This window comes from Varanus komodoensis, unplaced genomic scaffold (assembly GCF_004798865.1).
Source record: "Varanus komodoensis strain SLA01 unplaced genomic scaffold, ASM479886v1 scaffold5, whole genome shotgun sequence".
In the NCBI taxonomy this organism is placed as follows: domain Eukaryota; kingdom Metazoa; phylum Chordata; class Lepidosauria; order Squamata; family Varanidae; genus Varanus; species Varanus komodoensis.
The window spans coordinates 13,892,798-13,917,282 of NW_025336087.1; the positions used below are offsets into that span (position 1 = coordinate 13,892,798).

Sequence of the window (24,485 nt, forward strand, 5' to 3'; positions counted from 1 at the left end):
TGGGCGTGATCGCGGTCATGCTGGAGGCGGGGGGAGATGGCCACGTTCATGCTCAGGGGGTGGGGGAGATGGCCGTGATTATGCTGGGGGGGGGGGAGATGGCTGTGATCGCGCCTGTCTCCCCTGCAAGAGCACACCCGCAATCACCCCCATCTCCCCCCCAGGGCACCCACGATTGCTCCCATCTCCCCCCACCCTCAAGCACGATCGAGGCCATCTCCCCCTCCCAGCATGATCACTCGGGGGTGGGAAGATGGCCGCGATCTTTGTTGTTCTTTGTCACTTTGCTTCAAATTTTGGGGGGTAAAAATAACAGTTACAGAACAGATTAACCATATTTACACTGAACCTTATGGGGAAATTTGACTTGGATCACGACCAATTTGGGTCATGACCAGAGTCCTGGAATGGATTAAATTTGAGCGCCAAGGTACCACTGTATATCAGATTGTTTGATAACACTCTACAACAAGGGTGTTGAAACTCTTTCAGTGTGAGGGTTGAACTGCATTTTGGAGAAGCTACTGGGGGCTGCATTCCATTGATGGATAAGGCAAAGGCAAAGTGGCATGGCTAAAAATACCTGCTTATTTTAGCTTAAAGGTCTTACTGCCAATAACTAACCCTTATACTTCAACAAAACATATCAAATTACTTACATTAGAAAGTACAAATGTTTAACTATCTGAAAATCTTACAGATGCTGTGGAATCATCAAAACTGTTAGCCTTATGAGTAACTACTGAGCTGTTTTATATCTCCCAACCAAGGACAACAAACCTGGTTAGGCCCAATAATTACATCATAAAGTATATGGATTAAATTAGCAGCATCTCATGGGGAATAGAATACCTGATTCCAATCTATCCAATTTGACTCTGTTGGAGTGTACAGCAACAAGGACTCATTCAAAAAAGGGTCATTAGGGCCATCAATTATGTTGGGAGTGAGAAGGATGGTTGCATTCCATCCTCATTCTCAAGGACTGCTGGCTAGAATTCATCAGAATGTGAAGCAGAATGGGAGGGAGCTGCAGCATCTGAGCCATGCCAAGACACTGAAATGAGAAAGATGCTTATCTCAGGGCCAGAATCCCCAGTTGGACAGGCAGTTCCTGGAAATAGCCAAGATGAACAGCAGAGAAGTGCAGCCCAGGTAGAGGACAGAAGTGCAGTAAGGAGGCATGTTTGCTTTCAGAAAGCCCTTCCTGGAGGGATGGGGCCCAGGCACTCTCATAAGGAGAGGTCCTGGAAGTGAATAACTGATTAGGTACAAAAAACTGTTCTGTGCATGTTCAGAGATTCATTCTCAGTGATTTGTGCTTTTGGGTCAATAAAGAACATTCTGCATGGAAAACAGTCTGTGGCTTTTGAATGGTCAAAAGGTCATGAGAAACCTCAGCTCCTGACAAATACATCATTAGGCTGAGTTGTTAGAGATCACCTTCATTATCTTAAAATAAATATCCAGTCTGATTTCCACAGGACTTACCCAAAATCAGACCATTTAATAAGATCAATAGTTGTTAACACATTCCAATGTAGTGAAGTGGGCCTATGTATTTTAGTTCCAAAATTCTGAACTATTTCGCTTAAAATATGTTTGCACATATTTCAGTTATGAAAACACAGAAAGGAATTAATATGCAACTCCCTCCTCGTGCTGCAGCATAAACTACTTTTTCCAAGCCAAAAAGTGGCTTGTGCATTTGTGTTTCTTTCCAGAATCTTCCTCTTTTTTAAAAAGGCTGCTGCATAAACACATCCAATGAAGCAATGAAATCCAAGTAGGGGTTTGTACATCTACTCACATCTGTGTACCTCACACCTGTGTCCTACGACTGCAGGCATACTTCTGTTTACATCATCCACAAAGTGTGAAATATTTCCCAGAAGAATGATCAACCTATTATGCCACTGCAGTATAAACAGCAATGTTACCTGGTGAGTTACATGGCACTACAAGGTGGTAAATCAGGTGGGAATCTACCTTTCTGAGGCTCCATTTGAACAAGCTCTCGTTGCTGCATTGCATACTGCAATCTATGGTATGGAAAATTTAACAAATTTCTTTTAGATTATATGAATATTTCAGGACCAAGAATTATGTAATTAGGCCTCATTGCACTAGAAACAGCACCAGAGGCTCTCTCAAGTTATTATTCCTCAGTACTCCACTGAAATCAGAAGCTTATATCATTTCTGCTCCAGAAATTGCATACTTCTAATCACAGCTTCTAATGTTGATTCTTCTATCTCATTCAGGGACTTTTACTGATGGACTAACTGGTCTGTTGAGGAGAGTGTGCCAACTATCACTTGTGCACATCAGATGTGTACCTTTTGAAGATATTCCTTGAATATTAGCTTCTGTATCAGTGTATGAGAATAAACACTGTGAGGCTCGAGTTTGTGCATCACTGATGTACATTATCACAAAATCACATTACTGTGTAAGCTCTCTGTCATGGCTAAAAAATAGCAAGATGTTTTCTGCTGACCAGAAATTTTGTCCTTTCCTGATTTACATTACACATTTGCTCAAACAATACCCTACCATACCCGCATATGTCACTTTAAAAAAATAGTACCTTTAAAAAATGAAGTAGTAGAACTGAAAGTTGCACTGCAAAGAATAAATAGCGTCCTCTGATGTACCTTATGGACGAGGGCATATTCAAGGAAAGTATAAAAGCTGTTCTTAAAGCTGAAGAACAGAGAGCACTTAAGCACTGCCCCTGTAAAACTGTAAAGTTTCTCCATTCAGATATCAAGGGGCCATATTTTCAGACCATTGTTTCATCCTGAAACAAGGTGACTTGTTTCAACCACTGGCATGTGCTAGGCACCATTTGTGTAATTAGTCATCCAAGCAGGACAATGACACGGTTTGTCGAGGGAAGGAAACAATCCTCCAATAGCCCAACAATCTGCTTCTTGGAAATTAATGAATGATCTGCCTAAATGGATCCTCTGTACCCTTTTGGCACATAAAGAACTGACATTACATCACTGGAAAGACAAACTATAATGCAATGAATTACAACATTTTCAATATCTGAATGGGTGGCATAAGATGACACCTTTGAAGACATACTTATTTGGCTTTATAGAGTGTTTTGTTGAAATTTAACTGCTATAAAGTTGCAGTTTCATGTGTGTGTGTATTCTTATATATTCAATAATATGGAATTTTTCAAAATTCTACAATAAGGAATAATTTAAAAAAAATTACAACACAACACCATGCTTTTTGGATGATGAAAACACACCAAGCTGATAATTAGGCAAATGGTGTCCTGCATTTGCTACAGCTTAAACAAACCATCCCTATTACATAAACTACATTATAGCTTGTAATAATATAATAATAATAGTTTCCAAACAAAACAAGGCCAACTCCTTTTCCTACCCATTTTCCTCTGGAACTCTTCAATGGTCCCTAATCCTGACAGCTATAAGCTCACTCCAGTATCAGAGTCAGTATGCCTAGGTACACCAGTTGCTGGGGAACACAATCAGAAAGGTACAATAGCACTCATGTCTTACTTATAAGTTTTCCAAAGCAGCTAAACCACTGGGTGGGGTAGCCCAGCACGAAGAGGCTTATCTTCTCCCTCCTCTTCCTGGATATGGCCACCACTCATTTGAGTGCATGTGAAGTACATTTATAGTATTTTTACAGTCTCATTGATAGTCATTGTAATCTTAAACTGAAATTAAACTGAGAAAAGTGTTTTGCAAATTTCATGAGCCAACCCTATACTGCTCAGCATATAATACATTTCTGTAGGAGGCAAGGGGATTTCTTATGACAGCAACACACCTTAAACAAGCTTTATATTTAATGCACATTCAACATCATGAATTGTTAGCAAAAGATGGGAGGGTGCAGCTCTCAATTTTCTATAGTTATATTGATCATCATCAATATTCTGATTTTCATTCCCTTTTTAATATTAATTTAGTACAATTGTTTGGAAATAATAGTGATTTTGTCAATTGCCCTGCTCATGCTAATGAAAATGTGATATACAAAAACTGTGTCAATGTCTTTCCATTATCTATGATCAAGACAACTAAAAAAGTGAAAATCTGCATGTCAAACCCAGTTTCAGAAGGTTATCATACAAGATGATAATAATTTGATTATGTACCCATATATAGCAAGGAGAGATTGAAAGAACTGGGCATGTTTACCCTTGAGAAGAGAAGAATGAACCTTACAAGTACTTGAAGACTGAATCTTACAAGTACTTGAAAGGTTATCACAAAGAGAAAGTCCACCATCTCTCTTCCACCATCCCAGAGTGCAGGCTCAATAACAAGCTCTCTAATAACACAGACTAACAGGCTCAAATAACAGGAAACAAGGTTATAGCAGTATGACAATGGTACCAATCACCTAGGGAGGATGTGGGTTCTCCCATACTAGAGGGATTCAAGATGCAACTGGACAGCCATCTGAGAGGGATGGTTTAACTTGGAGACCTGCAATGAGCAGGGCATTGGACCCAATGGCCCTCTGGCCCCTTCCAACTCTACTATTCTATGATTTTATAGAAGTTTTACTGCCTGTAGTTAGACATCCTGAATAGTTTTTCATACTAATGAAGATTCAAAACTACACTTAAAAGAATTCTTTAACCAAAATTGCATTTGAAATACTCATTTACAAAACTATATGCATAACCTCAACTGTTAAAGAGAATGTATGGATACATTTTGTATTTCTTACCAGGTCTCTCTTTGCCTGTGCCTTTTGATTCAGCAAATTTTTGAATCAAACTTTCAACTGTTGTGTTGGCCATGTTGTTTATAAATTCTTCATGGACCTTTGAGAGAGAAAACAATTAGACATAACTTCAATAGTTAACACATCTGTGATTCAATTCAGTTATTGCATTCTGTCACATATTCTTTTAATCCAAAAGTATTAGGCTAGGATCTAAACAACAAAGTGACTTTAGGCTTGTTTTCCTCAATTCTCTGTCCACATCCTTGTGAATGGCAAACTGATTTTTTTTTTTAAATCAAGGCATTTCAAAAGCAAATTTTTACTAAGTTATTGGGATCAGTTGTTTAAAGTAAATGAGAAAATGCGCAGGGCTAGAACAAGACACTTGAGTGAGTTGCTAGGCTACTCTTTGGCTCACAGACAAATGATTTATATCTGATGGTTGTACGAACAGAAGGCAGCTTGTGCAGCCAACATTTGTCTTCCCCTCCTCCTTCTGCAGTCCTGGTACCCTGCAAAACCCTCTCCAGAGGGTTGGGGCTTGAGTCATATGGGGCTACAGCAGTGCCAGGAGCAAATGTTTGAAATCACAAGTTCCTTCTGCCTGATTTCAGAAAATTCCCCACTCACACTGCAACTCCATATAACACAGTTCAGACCTTTGGGGAGAACAGCGTGTTGTGGGGAGGAGAAGGATCATTTGCAACAGTTGCATTCCATCCAAATAGCCATAAACTCATGGCTGCATGCTTTATATCCTAAACTTAATTTCGTCAAAGAAAAAATGCTAAGCAGCATGCACTAACAAAATATAAATAAAAACAACCATATGTTGACTTCCAGGTAACTAAAAATATGAATGTTTAATTAATGTGTACAAATCTGGCATTTCAGAATATATGTATTAACATTTTGATTTCCCAAGCAGTATATGCACTAATATTCTTTTAGTCCCACTGGTCGGTGTCTACCATCCACACCAGTTGCTTAATTTATTCTCATTCAATTAATGCATAATTTCCTCAAATGATTTTAATATGTAGCTGATACATGCAACAGAAATACAATCTACAAATGCTGTGTGAGAGACCATCTCACATCTCCTCCTTCCACACTTGAGTGATCTGCAATAGTGGATTACATTAAAGACTTGCTAAAGGTGGAAGGCTATAAATTTCAGGTATAATAAGTGTATTCTAAACCATAGCCTAATTAATAATTAATTAACCAAAAACTTACCTCACCCATTTGTAAGTGAACTTCTTTTACTGTATTTGAAAAACACTCTATAATATTTTTCATATGCAGAAGATGCTTTTCTTCAATATCTTGAAATTTCTGCACCATAAATAAATATTTGGTTTACCACACTAAGGAAAAAACTCATGCAAAAACACAATAACAAGTACTGAATATTTTGGACTATCAAACTCAAACAACGAACTTAGTTTTGATGTTGAGACTAAGGAAGATGGTAAAGATGTAAAACCTCTTTGCTACAAAAAAGTAGGTCTTAGCTCATTCTTTAGCTATTTAATATTGGAAAATATTGTCAGTAACAATAGCAATGTATAGTGTGCCCTTCCATTGACCTTAGAGAATGTTCATATGAGCTGAACCCTATTATTTAAGTTCAGTCCTCTAAATCAGCTTTCCTCAATGTGATACCCTCCAGTTTTTTGAACTCTGAATCCCATCAACCCCAGCCAACATGGCCAATGGTCAGAAATGCTAGGAGTAGTAGACCAGAACATCTAATGGGCACCAGGTCAGAAAAAACAACTCTAAGTGCATTAACATTTAGTGAATATAAATATTTTTAAATTGTTATCTCATGTCTAATCAAAGGAAGGAGACATGCATTGAGGACCTTCATCAAGTCTAAAATTAAACATCTCTTCTAATGTATTGCAAAAATGCATACATAAATATACAAGCATGGTGCAGATGAGGTTTTTTTTACCTGAGAAGTTTTCAGATTGCCTTAAATAATAAACATATTTCAAATGGTTTGCATATTTAGTTCACATTAGCCCTAGACACTTATGGCAACACTAAGTATCTACTAAATTCAAATGTAGTATTGTTCTGTTTAAGGAAGAGTTCATAAGGTAACATCAAAGAGGTCAGTCCAATAACTTCTTTCATTTTCCCACCAAATATGTGCAGGGTTTCTAGATTCTGTAAATATTCTGGTTTCATTTTACAGAATGGACATTTCTGACTCTGTTTTTTCAGATTCTAGCATATATGTACGAATGCATTTATTCTATTTATTTTCCACCTTTTTTTCCTTTCAAGGAACTCAAGGCAGATTACGTAATTCTCCTCCTCTCAAACTTATCCTCACAACAACAACCCTTTGAGTTGTCTTCACCTCACCAAGGATCCTTTGCCACAATGAATCATAATAGTTTAAGGTTAGAGTGGCACTTTCCCTAAGGATATCAACAAACTACTGAGAATTTTATGGTACAGAAATAGTTTTAGGATAAAGTAGAATGCAGAATAGCTAAACAAAAGTCACAATATTTAAGCACTGTAAAAAATTCTACAAGAAAATTGATCAAGGTGAAAGAAAAAGAAATAAATCAATAAGTAAGAATCGGTTAGTCAGACACAGTTGAATAAATGTCTGCTTCCCTTGCCCAAGGTTTACAATCAACAAGGCTTGCTTCTATCAAACATTCCCAGTCCTAGAACATGCAGTCATTTGTGTAAATTACAAATATTTCCATTTATTTTAGATAATGAATTCTCTCTTCTTCCAGATGCCTTGTGAAATGGTACAACAGGAAAAATCAGAGAGACTGAATATAAAGCAGAATGAGGATTGTAAATTACAGTATTCAATACTGGACTGCATCCAAATGTAATCCTTCTTAGTGTAAACCTACTGAAATCCCAAGGATTTCATTATTACTTCAATTGTCCCAATGACTGAAATGGTCTGTTGTAACTATAACTAGCTCTGGAGCAAATCAGATGAAAATACAGCCTACCTGTGCAGTTTCAGTCATTTTCTGTTCAAAATCACATTTTGCTGCAGCATACTTTTCAACATAGTGCTTGTATGTATCTGTAGCTTTCTTAGATTTTAGAGCTGCCTAAAGAAATCATAGGGAAAGATGATATTGCAAAATGAACATTTTATCATCAGTTTACCATTACTCTAATCTGCAACTGTTTTTTCCAGCACAATATATACCAGGTTTTACCACATGAGGGCTCATGCAAACAACATACAACATGAAATACTGCACTCTTATCTTGGATGGCTCTATTACAGTACACTGAATGTAATGTGCATATATGGCTTAGATAATCAAGAAGAAAACTTAAAAGGTAAATGAAAGATGTAGTGCCAAAACACAAATATAAATATTTTCTAACTGTTTAAAAACTGTTAGAAATCTCAGAGATTACAAAGGAGAGAAATATAAAAAATTTTATACCTAATTTCCTAATTAGTTTACCTAATTTCCTTTACTAATCCACCATATTTCATGTTATAATATGGAAATATGTGGAAAAATACTTGGGGAACTCCACTTCATATATTTGAATTGTTATCAAAAAGTGATTATCTTAATTACACTGTACAAAATGAATATAATACTATATTCGTTTTAAAGAACTATGCAAATTAGTGCTGAGGGTGAATTTAGACACACTTTTCTTCTTTGCAGAGGGACCCTAAATATTATATGGTGGGATCCAAACAAAATTGAGATGTCCAAAGGATAAAATATACAATGTCACTTTCAACAAGCTGAAAAGAAATCATGCTTATCAAATCATATATTTATCACCTGGAGAATCCTAATTTGCACAGTCATCAGAATGCATGGTAAAACAATTCATGATTGAAGACATTTGTTCATACATTTTGAATGTATGAATATTTCCATAATGTTGCATAGAGCAGATTATATATACTTGAAGAATTGCTAGGTGAGGCTCAAGAGTTTACACATACGCACATACAAGCTAATCCAGTAAGTGAACACAACTTTATCGTTACATGTCATCAAAACTTCTCTGATTTATGGTGACCCTATGAATGAATACTCTGAAATGTCCTGTCCTTGACAGCTCTGTGCAGCTCTTGTAAACTCAAGGCTATGGCTTTCTTTATGGAATTGAGCCATCTCATAGTAGGTCTTCCTCTTCGTCTTCTGCCTTTGTTTTTTTCTAGCATGACTAGCTTCTCCAATGAGACATGCCTTTGTATGATGTGGCCAAAATACTACAGCCTAGTTTCATCATTTTACATTAATGTTATTGGTGGTTTGATGGAGAAGACATCCATTTTTATACTTTAACAAATCCACAAAATTTGTAATTCTGTATAGATCTTTTCAAGCTACATGATAATACTATAAAGTTGGGTATACTAATATTTTGAAGTAAAGCTTACCTTGTCTATTTCTCTCTGTGTTGCACTTTCCTTTTTCAAACGTTCTTGCTCTACACATTTTGAATTGTAATTTTCTTTTGCTTTTTGGAGCGCTTGGGTAATACTTTGAATGTTTTGTACTGCTTCCAAAGTTCCTGAAACCTCTTCCTTAGTCTGTTAAATTAAACATGTGTGTCAAACACTACTGCTTTAATATGTCCATTTGAAGTAATCTACATACTTTAAAAAGAGAATTGTTAGCAAGTTGTTCAGAATAGGGCAAACACTGTAGCTTTCAAAATAATAATAATAATAATAATAACAACAACAACTAACCCCCCCCCCCCCCCGCAACACAGGAGATGGACTTTTTAAATAATAGTTGCCAAGGCCAAAGAGTGACAGAAAAATAGTGTTGTCTAAAAGATCTGCTAGTCACATATGCAAGGTTAAATCTATCATTTCCAATTAAACTTCTATTCCAATAAAGTAAGGTTGCTTACCTGTCACCCATGTTCTTTGAGTGGTCATCTGTGTATTCAAACACATGGGCTCTGCAGCTGAACATGGCCTGTTGTCGGAGAGGTTTCCTAGCTAAGCATTTTGGCAGGAGTCCCACACCCTTCCCACCTGTGGCATATAAAGGCAGGCCTCCTGCTGTTTTCTCCAATGTTCATGAAATTTTACTTTGGCCATTTCTGGCCCCCTCCACCAGTCTGGCACGGATGGAAAGGTAAGAGAAAAGGGAAGAATGTATTGGTTGGACATATTACAGTTATCAACACCAATGTGGGGCTGGTGGGTGGGTTGTGCGAATGCACAGATGACCACGCAAAGAACATAGGTTACAGATAAGCAGCCTTACTTTCTTCTTCATGGTCTCTGTGCATCACACATATGGGTGACTAGCGAACTTACCTTCAATGGAAGTGGAACGGTGTCATCAGCATAGGACTGCTGATAGGATCACCCATCCAAAGGATCAGTCTTGTCTGGCTCAGACATTGAGCTAGTAGTGCCAAATGAATGTAGCTGGATTGAACTATGTTGCTGCTCTGCATAAGTCCTCCAATGGCATACTGGCTTGTAGCACTGTGGATGTAGCCACTGCTCTGGTAGTGTGTGCTTTTAGTTTTTCATCAGGTTCCAGTCTGGCTAGCTGGTAGGGGAGCTTGATGGTTTCTACAATTCAGTGAGCTAGTCTTTGTGGCATTATGGATTTGCCTTTAGACTATTCCACATATGGGATAGTCTTTTGGATCAGTGGATTGGTTCTGTGTGGGAGCAATAGAAGTCTAGGATTCTTCAAACATCCAGTGTGCGGAGAGCTGTTTCTCTGGACTGGATGGTGTTGGAAAGAAAGCTGGAAAGGTTATGTCTTGATTTAAGTGGAAACTTGAGACAACCTTAGACAGAAAAGATTGGTCTTGTCGCAAAACTCCTTTGCCCTTATAGAAAATAAGGAACAGTGGTTTGATTTGGAAAGTACATAGCTCACTAGCCTGATCTGGCTGATTTGATTGCTACTACAAATACAAGATCAATGGTAGCTAAGGGTTTGAAGGGGGGCTTTGTGAAAGCCTGCAGAAGCATGGAAAGGCTCCATCCCAGCACAATCAATCAGGTCAGAGGTATGAGGTTCTGCAGTCCTTTAAGGAACCACCTGGCAGGAGACTGAGTGGCACTCAACTGGTGATAATATTTATTTATTTATTTATTAAAACATTTTTATGCCGCCCCATTCGCCGAAGCCTCGGGGCGGCTTAATAATACACAACAGAGGTGTTGTCCAACATTATCTGAATAAGGTTGTTCTTGGGAAGCTGTTGGAAGGACAGTAATGTTTTTTGTACTGCAAGAAGCTCCAAGATGTTGATATGCTTGCTGTGTTCTTGGTCATTCCATAGTCCACATTCTTCTTTGCCAGTACAGTGCACTCCCCATCCATTGTTATGGTCAAATCCATTTTTTGAGGGTAAAAGAATTCCATTGGAGAAGTTGTGATGTACAGTCCACTGAATGAGACTAGACTGTACTGAAAAAGTATCAAGTGTTACCGTTTGGAGTCTGTGTGTAGGTGGTAAGCCCTTGGAAACTGTAACTGGAGAGGTCTCATTTGTAGGCAAGCATATTGTACGACAGAGAATGTAGCTGCCATTAGTCCCAAGAATCATTGTATTCAGTGTGCTGTAGATCTGACTTCCAGTTGCATGTGTAGGACCAATTCAGGTAGAGTCTCTGCTCTGCCTAGGGGCTGGTATGCCTAGGAATCCACAGAATTGGTACAGTCTGGCACCAATACAGGGTGGACAGGGAGGAAGAAAGTATTTTCATCATTAATGCTTAGTCCTAGTTTCTGCAGAAGACAACACCTAGTGTGGATTGAAGCCCTCAAGTCCTTTTCAGACAGGGCATTCAGGAGCCACTCATCTAAGTACAGGTATATTCAAATCCCTTGAACCAAAAAGTGTGCACAAGTACCGCCATGCATTTTGCGAACACCCGAGGGCTATGGTGAGACCAAATGGGAGTACACAGAATTTGTATCATTCAGTGCCCATAGGGAACCACAGGAAATGTCCATACTCCAGATGGATAGATACATGGAAGTACACGTCTCTTAGGTCTATCAAGGTGAACCAGTCCCCTTGTCTTAACAAAGGCAGTATAGTCTGTAAAGAATTCACACAGAACGTCTTATGTGGAATGTAGAAGTTCACATCTTTTAGATTTAATACAGGACAAAAGCCACCATCTTTCTTCAGGATGGTAAAATAACAGGATTAAAAACACAGAAACAGAGCAAGTCAGAAGGGGTCTCTCCCAGGCCATCTAGTCTGACCCCCTACCATATGCATGTCCAGCCTATCCTTGAACACCCTCACTGACAGGGCTTCAACCACCTCCTGTGGAAGCCCATTCCATACCCTTGGCATCCTAACTGTCAGGAAGAACTTCTTGGCATCCAAATTAGAATCCCCATTGAAGATCAGATGGTGGAACCAAATGAATCACTCCCTTTGTTTGAAGTGTTGCAACCACCTTTTCTAGGGTCACTGATGGAGAGGTGGTATGTATGGTCCTGAGTGGTGGAAAGGATGAGAATTCTAATACAGTACCCAAATTCAGTGGTGGAATGTAACCATCTGTGTAATGTTATATCTTCCCATTGGAGAAGATAAGTTCTAAGGCAGCCTTCAAACCAAACTGTTAATGGTGGTGAAGGATTGGTTTGGGTTTGTGGTCAGTAATGCCACCCTTCAACATCCAGCTGTTTCTTAGCTGACTGCTGTGTGCAAGAGAAAGCATCTTGATGCTGTTATGTTGCCAAGGAGGGTAATATGGCTGGTTTCTGCTGAGGAAAAAGGATGGGCCCCATGGCTACTTACATGACCTTGATGTTTGAGATGGTGTGAAGCTCATTCTTCTTGTTGTCGCTCTTGCCTTTTGCATGCTAACATTTCATCGGTCCAGGTGTTGAAGATACCCTTTGCATTGAAAGGCATCTCTTCTTTCTGGGCTCAAGTTTCTTGTGGGAGGCTGAATGCTATAAGCCATGTGTGTCGGTGGATAGCTACAGCACTGACTAGTGCTCTCGAACCACACTCCAGGTCATGACATGCAGTGTTAAATTGTTGTTTGGATAGCTATAGTGCTTCAACCCGGAAGACCCGAGCAAGTTCTCAGTGTTGCTGCAGGAGAAACTGTGCTAGTGCCCCTATCTTCTCCCGCAAAAATACTTGATAGTGTGCCACTGCCACTTCATAATTAGATATATGAAAGCCAAGTCCCATCACCATGAATATTCTCCTAGCCATTGAATCCAGTCACCATCCTTTGCAATCCACAGGGACTCTGGGATTGACCTTGGGCTGATTCCACTATCACCAAATTTGAACATGGATGGTGCAAGAGGAACAGGATATCCCTCTCCTGGACTTGATACTGACTCTCTGGTCAGCATGATATTGGCCAGTGCTGTGCCAGGGCCTTCCATGAATCCTCTGTAGCATGGAGGAGGTTTGGCACAAATGGAATGGCCACAGGTATGGTGTCCTCCATCCAGACATCATATATGAGATCAATCAGAGCCTTGGCTAGCTGTTGTGTCTTGAGTGTGAGACATGTTGCCATCTGGAGAAGTAGCTCAGAGAATCTTCCTAGGTTCTCGGAGTGGGATCCTGGACTTTGTGCTCTTATCACATCCATTTGTGAGGGGGATATCAGGTTGTCATATATCAGTTGTTATACTATCAATGCATAGTCTGCAGGCACAAAGAGAAGGAGCAGCCAGATGGAGAGGACAATATGCACAGCAATGGTGCTTGGCGTTTTGCTGGCTGTCAGCTGGTGAAAACCAGAGGTATCGGCATGGTGCGGGCACTGGGACTGATGACGTGGTAACTCATGGGTCCTCTTGTAGAAAAGCAGGAGGATTCCAGTATTGGTATGGCATCTCCCTTGGTCTTATTTCCCATAGGTGATGTCCCTACGCTGCTACTGGTGGCATCCAGTGAGGTTCATTTCCCCAAGCAGGCAAGGAGGTTCTGCCTGAATGTTGGCTAGAGTTGTTCACAATGCTGAGGAAATCAGTTTGCAGGATGGTTTCGGATGGATTCTTGTACTGGTCTGGGTGATTGCAGCAGAGTTGTTGGTGAGAAATCTCATGTTTTTCCCTCTGAAAACCAGTGTGCAGTTACCTGCTCCGCTTGGGCCATTTATCCTGATGGTGGGACTACTTTTCATGTTGGAGGAGATGGCAATGCTGTTGGTCCAGGCTCCACTGACTGCATCACAGACCAAACGGGCAATTGGTCTAGTGCAGGTGAACGGCATCAAGCCTTTTTCTTTGGCTTTTTTGCCACCATTTTGTCACAACTTTTGGATGCCATTTTCAGGCTAAATTTGGACCTCTTTTTCAGCCATTTTTGGTTAATGACAGCCTGGTTTTAGTCTTTGCAACTAGTCAAGCTCCAGAAGCTGCTTATGGTGGGTGAGAGCTCAAAATTGCCTGTGAGGTAGAAGGGCTAGAAGTCACTGTGTGGGCAGCCTGAAGCACTCTCACCCACATGTCCTGCTGAAGGCAACCTGCTCAAGTCTTTCTTGCCTGCTTTGTAAAGCTTGACAATATGGACAGCACTCTACTCTGTGATCTTTGCCCGACCAAGAAAGATAAAATGAGTGCCCATCTGTGGAGGAGATTCTGGTGCTACAGCACAAACACTTTTGAAACACTGCCATGAATGCCACTGGGGGAAGCTAGAAGATGGGGAGAACTGTAAGAAAAACATTGTTAATTGTAAGCAGAGAGTGTAAGGTTGAGAATCTGAGGCACCCAAGGTGGAGGTCAAAAGGGAACCGGAGAACATGGTGGGGGCCTTGCTTTTATAAACCCAGGAGGGAAAGGGGCACAACTCCTACCAAAAGGCTTAGCTAGGAACAACAGGCCCCAAGCAGGCTCAGAGCCCATATGTATGATGCACAGAGACAACAAAGAAGACACAGTCCACTAGTTTTAAGAGAAGCAGATTATTAACCTAATTATGTATGTATCCCAGCCTTAAGTGAATTCTAGATGCCTAATCTGTATCTAGATACAGACTGAAAGTTTTCAGTGTTGCACAAGACACAATCTCGGAATAGTTGCTGGCTCAAGCACCCACTTTACTGAGAAATTTCCTTCACATTTAAGTTGTCTATAGGAAGGAATAATCTCTGAATCGTTGTTTCAGTCTGGAACTGCTATGAAGCCATGCACAAACTGTTGCATCATCACTTCGAATTTTCTGGCATGCTAGGTATGATACCTCTTTTGTTCTTTTCAGTGTGAAGGATCATAACTGGGACCCTTTTAGTTTCCTCTTCAGTCTTCCTCTGAACAATTTGGTCAAGCTGTGTACTTCAGAAAAGGGACTAAACAAGGCTGGGGAGAGTGCATAAAGCACAAGAAATGGAGGTAACACTGTTTCCAGCCTTAGACAACCTCCTTCCCTATTCCCTTTTGTTACTGTGCCCATGCATGAGGACTACTGTATTTTTCCGTCTATAACACGCCCCCATGTATGGGATGCCCCCCACTTTTCCTAACGATTTGCAGCAAGCAAGCTGCTGCCGCACATGCACGCCACTTCACCGCCCCCGCCTGCCACGGCACTTCGCCCCACTGTGCGTGTGATCGCGCCAGTCTCCCCTGCCCCCACCTCCATTTTTAGCTAAATGTTTTAAAGAAAAAGTAGTGTCTTATACATGGGAAAAATACGGTACGTTGAATGTTCCATCTCTTGTTAGGATAAACTTCCTCAAATCCTCTCTTTTCTTTTTACTCCTACAACATCACCTCACCCCTTTCTTGCTCTTTCTCAAAAGTTTTAGGGACTCTGATTTACTTAATTCCAATCTCTTAATTTCATCACCCTCACAAGCTCATCTCAGATTGTGCATGCATGTCCACAGCCTGGTTTTAAGCCCCTGAGTCCTCTGATTTGGCTAGCAAAAGAATCAAACTAATTTCTTCACAATCTTGTTCTCATTGATACGCTGTTTGTGTTGATTCATGAACCCACTTTCAACTTAATTTCTTTGCTTAATAAATGTACATTGTAGAGTTTAAATTCTTAATATATTCTTCTACTTTTGAAGAAGCCAGTGGGTTTGTTTTTTGATATGGTTCCTCCTTCCAGATGCCAGTTTGTCAAAGTTAAAAAGTTCTTTAACAAATATGTATTTTGAGAATGTGAGCAAGTTTGTACACATGTATAGTGAAGCACATTTCATAACATAACCTTTTTATGAGCTTTCATTTGTTCATCTCCATACTTCTGCACTTCCTTTATTAGTTCTTGTAGTTTCCGAACAAGTTCTAAATGACAGCCTGCTAATTTTTCTGTTGATGATTTGAAAACATCCCAGACTGGTGCAAAGGTCCTAAAAAATGCAAAAGATGAGCCACTTTAGTTCTATAATAGCCTGAAAGCAAGGCAATATATTAAACACAGCTTTCTATTAAATGTAACTCAGAACATATTTAAGAGTCTGTTGATTGCCACAGAGGCAAGAGAAACAGCTGGGAACTTTCAGGGAGGCCCTGCCTCCTCCAGGAAATTTAACAAAGCCTGCTTTCCTGGCCCCAAAGGAAGGACCTCTCCAGAGCTAGCTGGCCTCCTGCACTTGTGCGAGAAGCAAAACCTGACCAGTTAAATGACACAAGAATTCTCCATGGTTTGTTAGCACAGGTGGGTTGTTGCATCATACAAACACAGGCAAAGTCACTCAGGGTGGTTGCTTTTTCCCAAATAATCCTAGAGAAATGCTCTAGGTTGGTTCTTTCATTCGAACATGGATAGCATGACCCACCATGGATGAGCCCTGTGCAAATTCAGCCACTGTGTTTACCATGTAGAACCAATATAAAAACAAATATGTACATTTATTTTGCTCACCACCCAAAGGGGACTTGAACTCAAAGTAGGAAAAGATGAATCTCTGTTTCACTTTCTGTAATGGTCAGATTTTTTTCAGACACAAGTGTGGTTGGTTCAATTTCTGTATTATTTTGTGGATTCCTTAAAGTCTGCAGGAAAAAATGCTTCATCTAGGCTTTGGGTGTGCCAATGGGTGAAGACCACCCCTCCTGCCCAGTTTATTAATTTATTTTCCTTTTACACGCTATCAACTTACCCATTCTGGGAGTAACTGTTGGCAGATTTCGCTAATTTTGTCATTGATCTTGAATATGCCTCTTCTACTGCAGCCCTATAAACAACAAAAGAGAATCCTAATGTTCAGCAATCCAAAATGATGTAGCAGCTGCATAATCCTGTACCAAGGCAGAATAAATGAGCACACAAAAAGAACAAGCGCAGTCTGTTCTGGTCATGTGTAACCAAACCATGCTTTGCCTTAAAACCTGATCAATAAACTTCTTCTGTCCCACTTCACTAACAGGGTTCTCCAAGAAAATAAAAAAGGGGAAATAGGCTGCGTTCTTGGAATCAAAACATGTTAGCTGATCACTTTCCATCCCAAATAAGAATATTTGTGGTGGGAGTTACTGTAGAATGGACAGAGACATGTGCAGCTGACCTGCCTCACAAGGCAATAGAGGCACATACACTTCCAGGAAATGCATTCTCTGAAGTTGGCACCAAAACTGTACCTCTCCTCTTCCAGAGTAATGTGTCCCATTCTTCCTTAGCTGGAATTCATACAGCCGATGAAGGTGACCCTTTTTTAACAAAGTCTTTGGGACTGCCAGCTTTTTTATAATAATCTGCCAGTTTTTAATATTTATCAACTTTTATCTGTATTATTTGGCACATACACAATGATTTTGTTAGAAAGTTTTGTATAGATTTTAGTATATTTGCAAACTGCCTTGTAGGATTTTATAATGAAATAGCTTAATAGTTATAAATATTGATAATGATACTCTGGAAAAAGGCAATACATAATTTGATATTAAACTGCAATGACTATATAGTCCTGCCTGTGTGTATTAAGTAAACCTATATACAGGAGAAAACTGGCATTCAAGCAGCAGCACAAGGACAATAATACATGTCATTGTTAGTTGCAAAGTCGTGTCCGACCCATCGAGACCCCATGGACAACATTCCTCCAGGCCGTCCTGTCCTCCACCATCCCCCGGAGTCCACTCAAGCTCACGCCAACTGCTTCAGTGACTCCATCCAGCCACCTCATTCTCTGCCGTCCTCTTCTTTTGCCATCCATTGTTCCCAGCATTAGACTCTTCTTCAGTGAATCCTTCCTTCTCATTAGGTGGCCAAAGTATTTGAGTTTCATCTTCAGTATCTGGACTTCTAAAGAGCAGTCAGGGTTGATCTCCTCTAGGACTGACTTGTTTGATCGCCTTGCGGTCCAAGGGACTCGCAGGACTCTTCTCCAGCACCACAATGCTATGGGTTCAATTCAATTCAATAATACATACAGATCATAAATCTGGTCTGGTATACTGACTGGGATTATTATGCTTGAACTAGCCAAAGTGAAAAAAACATGAAATGTTTGTAAGGACATTGGGGTTTTTCACCAAACAGGATACACAGGTGTGGACCACACGCCTAGGGTAGCTAAATAGTTATTCTGGAATTAAAGTTGCCAGGTGAGCCTGCTGTGCTTGAATAACAGTTACAGGGGTAGTTCTGAGGCATCACCTCCCCTTCTACACCCTCACACCTGTAGCAGGTACGCCACGGGATAGTGCAGAAACAGTGTGGGAACAGGGATGCAGCTGCCAAAATCTGACAGGCTGCCATCTGCCCTGAGGAGCTCCCCTCAGAAGCTTAGCATGTGAACTGAGCTGAGTTGTACCCACTTCAAGTCTCATTTTCTTCCATATAATGCATATTAAGGGGTTCGTTGTTTCTGGTGTAGATGACTGAGTGCTAGAAGAACCTTTCTCAATTTTGGGGCAATTAAATCAAAAAACTTGAGAGGCAATATTATAGGACTCCATTAGATCAGGAAATTATGTAGAAAAGAATTCACCTCACCATTTAAAATCAGTTTGATCTCTAACTGCTTTAGTGGTCCTATTCCAGAATAAGCGGATAATGACTGGAAAAAAGCTCACATAATTCACCTTCTCTGCTCAATCTTGTCTCACAACAACATACCTGTGAAGTAGGTTGGACTGAGAGTCTGTGACTGGCCCAAAATGACCCAGTGAGTTCCATGGCTGAGTGGGGACTAAAACCTAGATTGCCTAACTCTCAGTCCCATATACTCAACCACTGCACCACACTGGCTTTTCAGTGGCTGGGCACTCTTTATGGTATTTCAGAAAAGATGGGTGAGGCCTCAACATAATTTTTTTGGATGGCAGGTGAAGATTTAAAAAAAACATCCAAGGCATTTTGACCTGATTTTAAAATTATTATTATTTTAAAATTTTCTGCTCACGACAGCTTTGCTGCCAATGTTGATCTTACTTCTATGGTGGACTTTCCTGAACTAATATCTATTGCCAGCAGCTCTGGATATTTTTAAATTTAAATAAATTTAAAGTAAAAATAAAATATTGTTCCATACAACTTATGATACAGAGCTACAATTTCAGACTCATACTTAGCTCATCACAGTCAACATTAGCCTGAATAAATGTAAACCAAGTCCCAAGCAAACTGAAACAAACTGTTCCACAGAGGTCTCTCTCTAAACAACCTGATCCAATATATACCTAGCAAAAATGTTCCTCCAGAAGGTAACTATTTTTAGTTTGTTGCATGATTGATTCTCTAATGTCAGAACCCATGTCAAGGCTGTTAAACTAACATTTCAATGCAGGTTTATTCTAAGAAAAGGAGACAATTTTTGAGAGAAGACTTTGAAAACACTAGACTCAGTTTAAAGCATTTTGGGTACTAAAATTTCATGTTATCCGGGTGTGTGAATTTGCAAATTTGTTTAGAAAACTTCAGAATGAAAATATTAGATGTCAAGCACGAGGAGTAAACTGAGATGCCATCAAGATATCTTTGACCATACTCAAGAAGAGAGATGCCTGTGCTTCAAATAACTGCATTCATGAATTTTTGTGCTGGACAGACCCTTAAAGCAAATACACAACACAAGCTATTATTTTCTTTCTAAATAGCAGATTACACACACAATTTGGGAGTGTGCCAAACTTTGGTTATAACTATATGACCAAAGGACTGGCAACAGAACATGTCTTCAGTAACTTCAAGCCTCCACTGTTTTAGTGTCTGTCTACTTACTATTAATTGGTATAAGCTTCTATAGAAACATAGAAACAGAGTGAGTCAGAAGGGACCTCCTGGGCCATCTAGTCTGACCCCTGGTGCATCCTGCCCTCCTCTGCGGGAGAGAACAGGTCTCTACCCACCTCTGTGTGACACCCCCTCACATACCTGTATGTCGCCAAGAGATCCCCTCTGAGTCTCCTCTTCTCCAGGCTGAAAAGGCCCAGTTCCCTTAGTCTCACCTCATACAGCTGCCCCTGCAAACCACCCATCAACCTTGTGGCCCTATGCTGCACTGACTCTAACCCGGCTACATCCTTCCTGTAACGAGGGGCCCAAAGCTGAATACAATACTCCAGTTTCATAGTTTCTATGAAACTATTCATTTCATACTTGGTTATAACTACATATATACCATTTCCCATAAAAATGACCTGTAACTGCATCTATTTTATTGTTTAATGAAATAATGATTTTCATTTGCCTAAGTGATTTTCTAAACAACTGAGACCTTTTCAATATGGTGCTCATTTCAATCTGCCTTTGGACTCATGTTTGGCCCAAACTGAAACAGCATTGGATGACTTTTGTCAGAAGAGAGACAGGAGCAGTATATCCTGCTGATTCTCTTGGACCTTTCAGCATGGTATTGAGCTGTTTTTCAGGTGCGGTCCACAATAAATGTGTAGAACAGCAGTATGATAAGGGCACGGTTTTTTTTATCCCTTTCCTAAATATGCCTGACATGGAATTTGCCTCTTTCACTCAGCTATTCATCACAATACCAAGATCCATTAGTGCATCTGTGGGGTTAGAATTTTACTGGCCTAAGGTGTAGCAATTACACTTGCTGGCACTGATATTTTCCATGTCTTTGTTCATTCTTCCAGTCTGGAGTAAACTTTTTGGAGCTCTTTGTAATTATTTTTTGTTTTAGCTAGTCTAAATAATTTGGTGATGACTGACCATGTCAGTGTTCTACCCCTGATCATTTATGAACAAGCTGAAAAGCATTATTCCTGCTACACTTCCTTGTGGCTTGCCACTCTTTACCTCCCCTCCATACCATTTACATGGGAGAGCCAGTGTAGTGCAATGGTTAAGCATGTTGGGCTGGGCCTCAGGTGATCTGGGTTCTAGTCCCCGATCAAACCATGGAGTCAAATGGGTGACTGGGCCAGTCACCAACTCTCACCCCAACCTACCTCCCAGGGTTGTTGTTGCGAGGATAAGATGGGGAGGAGCATTATGTAAGCCACCTTGACTTCCTTGAAAGAGAAAAAAGGCAGCATAATAAAAAAAAATTAATTTATTCCTATCATCTGCTGCCTGTTCTTTAACAAAGTACTGATTGACTGAAGTTACACGAATTTAACCAACAGTTTCGTATGTACTGGGAAAATATTGTTAAATAATTTCCTGAGTCAAATGGTTTATTCATGTGTATTTTGCTTAAATATTTTAAAATAATTATTACATGCTAACTCTGAATCCATCAAATAAAAGGTTATGTAGAAATATTTTATATAATTATGCACATTTACTATCAGCTCAAAGCACTGGTTAGCAGAGCCATGATAGTCTGGGATCATAATATAGACATAGATAACTCAAGTAGGGAAAGTTCTGCTTGAGTTGTTGGACAGCACTGAAAGTATTGACTCACAAACAACAATGTTAAAATAAAAGATTTGGCCCTTGCTTTTGCTGAAAGTATTGACTACTGACAACAAATATACATTTTTACAAATCAGCCCTGAGGATATAGTGTGATAAAAAGAATGCCAAATACTTTGTTATTTAATCAAGCATTGCTAGTCTAGACTTACCTACAAAATACTGGTAGTTTCCTTTAAAAAGTCCTCTTTGTAACTATGGAAGTAGATAGCCTGGCCTTGACAGTGCATTTACAAAGGCAAACCATGGATAACTCATGTTAAATTCCTCTCAACCATTTAAATATATGAACAGAAAAACTATACAAGTCTAAATGCTATTTGGCCAAAAATAGAGACGTATCATGTTACCATCTCCACATGTCTGTAATGATAAGAACTGACAGTACCGTCTGACCATGTCTGACTTCCACAGAAATATTACAGACCAACCGCCCCCCCCCAAAAAACAAACAAGAAAAATTTGGACAGATTTCGTGCTCCTAGGTGCATGCATATAGCTGCAAGTGCTTACGGAATGTCAACAAGCTCTATGACGGCATGCACAGGTCTGTGAAATACACATTGTACAAGAACTGCAATAATAATAGACAGAAGGATTCACCATTGATAAAAGAATCAGTTCATCAGGGAGGCAAGAATACATCCTGAAATTATCTGGGCTTTACAAGGAATGCTAATTAGGACATACCTACTAAAGGAGAACTGTAATCATCGTAACAGCAGAGTGCTAGCTAAAGCTAGCCAGTAGCTGCCATTCAGCAAAGAAAGAATGGGGCAAAAAGACTGTAATCACTGGTAAACTGCTGTCTTATTCACTCCAGCTTGAAATGAAGACAGGGCAGAGTGAGTGAAAATCAGATTTCTACTCAGAGCTGTTTCTGCAACTCTTTAAACAGAGTGTTACTGTATTCTATGATTTATGTGAGCTTTGTCACTTGGATTTGGAGTCCTTTCATATTTCATGTGCAAGCTTAAAACCAACCTTTTTAGTAAAGCTACAATAGCAAAACAGATTATCTTAAACCTGCCTGCCACAAGATTTCTATATCTTCCTTAATATTAAAAATGTAAATGTGTTGGATGTTATTCATGTGTTATTATGTATTATTTTCTACTTCCCTTAATGATTCTATTCAATAAGAACAATGAGCAAGTGAGGTGCTTTGACCCAGTAAGGCTAATAGCAACGTAAATCTTTTTAAACTGAAGTTTAAATTGATAAAAATATTTATCTGATGAAGAATACACACTTCAGAACATTAATATTACACCAGTAACTTATCTTTCTAAACCAATTTTCTTGATTAATCAATCCTAAAATGATTTGAAAGGGGCTTACCTCTTAGCAGATATGCATAGAATTGTGCTGTAAAGACTGTCAAGCTGTAATGCAACAATTCACTAATAAAATCATGACTTCTAGAGTAGCTTAAAACAACACAGCTAGAGTTTTTAAGTGCTGAGGATATCATAACACATCAGTCAAGTCCAGAAATATTTGCATAAAGGGCTAGCAAAGAACTTACCTTTCTCTTATAAAATCTGCTAGTTCCTTTGTAGATACATGGCCATGTTTCATATTATGATAAAGAACATCAAAGCCATTGTTCCTCTCCCCCTATGGTTAAAGCAAAAATATCACAATGAGATAAATACAAATGTGTAGCTCTACAGGCATGCCAAGATCATTATGTTAATAAGTTTTCTGTGCCTTCATTCCCACCCCTACCAGGCTAAAAAATCAAACAAGGAAATGCATATTGTAGAGTTGTAAATATTTTAAGGTGTAAAAAGTACTATAAAAATTAATTTTAAGTGAATATTTGAGTTTGCTTGAATATACCAAAGTTTTCTTTAATTATTCTATTACGAAAATAATTTATTTCAAATACCTTTGGCTACTGGCAAAATTTTCTGGAGATAGATATGCAGCTGATAAATGCAATGAGCATAATACAAGTGGGAAAGGTACACCCCAAAATCAGCGGAGGGGCCTTCCAAAAGCATAGCCCTTCTTCCTTTCATGAAAAGCAGCTTGTGAATCTACCCCCTAGCATCTTGGTATGCAAGCACATTATACTTAAGCGTGCAGTCTATACTTAGGCTGGAATCCAGGTACTTATAACCCTATTGATTCTAATGTGCCCCACAAATCCTGTTGCACAAGATTCCACTGTGCAGGCAAGACCTGCTGCTTCAACAACAGTAATTTAGTGCTTCCCAGAAAATGTCCTAAAAGGTGAGGAAATATTTGTTTCTTCATTTTGACAAGTTAATGGAGCTTCCTTATGACAGCTTCACTGACTGCCCCATTACAGAAAAGAGTGTTCGCTCTCATTCCACTTCCTCCAGCAGTGCTAAATTGTTCTGTAAGCAGTGAGCACCACCTGTGGACCGCGACTGGTAGGACGTAAAGAACTGAAAAAGGTGTAAATGCCCCACTGGATTCTGCCCTTAGAGTGGAGGTCTGTTTCTGGTCCCTGAGTTATCAATAATTCATCTACATTTTGTTGTAACTTATACTTGAAAAGTAAACTTATAAAAATATAAAATGTGATTTGTCATTTTAACTTTGCTGTTCTAATGACTTGTCCTTTATTTTTTCTATTAGACAAATTTAGCCAGTAAAAGAAAAGAAGCTGTTGCTTAGAATCATAGAACAGTAGAGTTGGAAGGGGCTATGAAGGCCATTGGGTCCAAACCCCTGTTGTCGCAAGACACCAATTTACACCTTCCCACTCAAATGGATGTCTTCACTGTCTGACAGTGAGGAAACTTTCCCTGACATCTAGTCTGAATCTGGGTAGCCATGTCTTAAATTGATTATTCCGTGTCCTACACTCTGGTATCAGCAAGAAGAGATCTTGACCTTCCTCTTTGTGACAGCCTTTGAGGTACTTATAGAGTGATACCATATTCCCCCTCAGTCTTCTCCTCTCAAGGCTG

The 24,485-nt window shown here is 39.5% G+C and overlaps 1 protein-coding gene across 1 annotated transcript in view; it reads right to left on the minus strand.

Annotated features, from left to right (window-relative positions):
- FCHO2 (FCH and mu domain containing endocytic adaptor 2) overlaps positions 1–24,485 on the minus strand; it is an 81,764-nt gene that overhangs the window by 45,100 nt on the left and 12,179 nt on the right. The window contains exons 2-8 of the mRNA XM_044446544.1: positions 23,066–23,157; positions 16,814–16,888; positions 15,919–16,060; positions 9,158–9,310; positions 7,740–7,844; positions 5,977–6,075; positions 4,738–4,834 (exon numbers count right to left, since the gene is read on the minus strand). Coding sequence (XP_044302479.1) covers positions 4,738–4,834; positions 5,977–6,075; positions 7,740–7,844; positions 9,158–9,310; positions 15,919–16,060; positions 16,814–16,888; positions 23,066–23,157 — 763 coding nt within the window. The remainder of the gene's footprint in view (positions 1–4,737; positions 4,835–5,976; positions 6,076–7,739; positions 7,845–9,157; positions 9,311–15,918; positions 16,061–16,813; positions 16,889–23,065; positions 23,158–24,485) is intronic.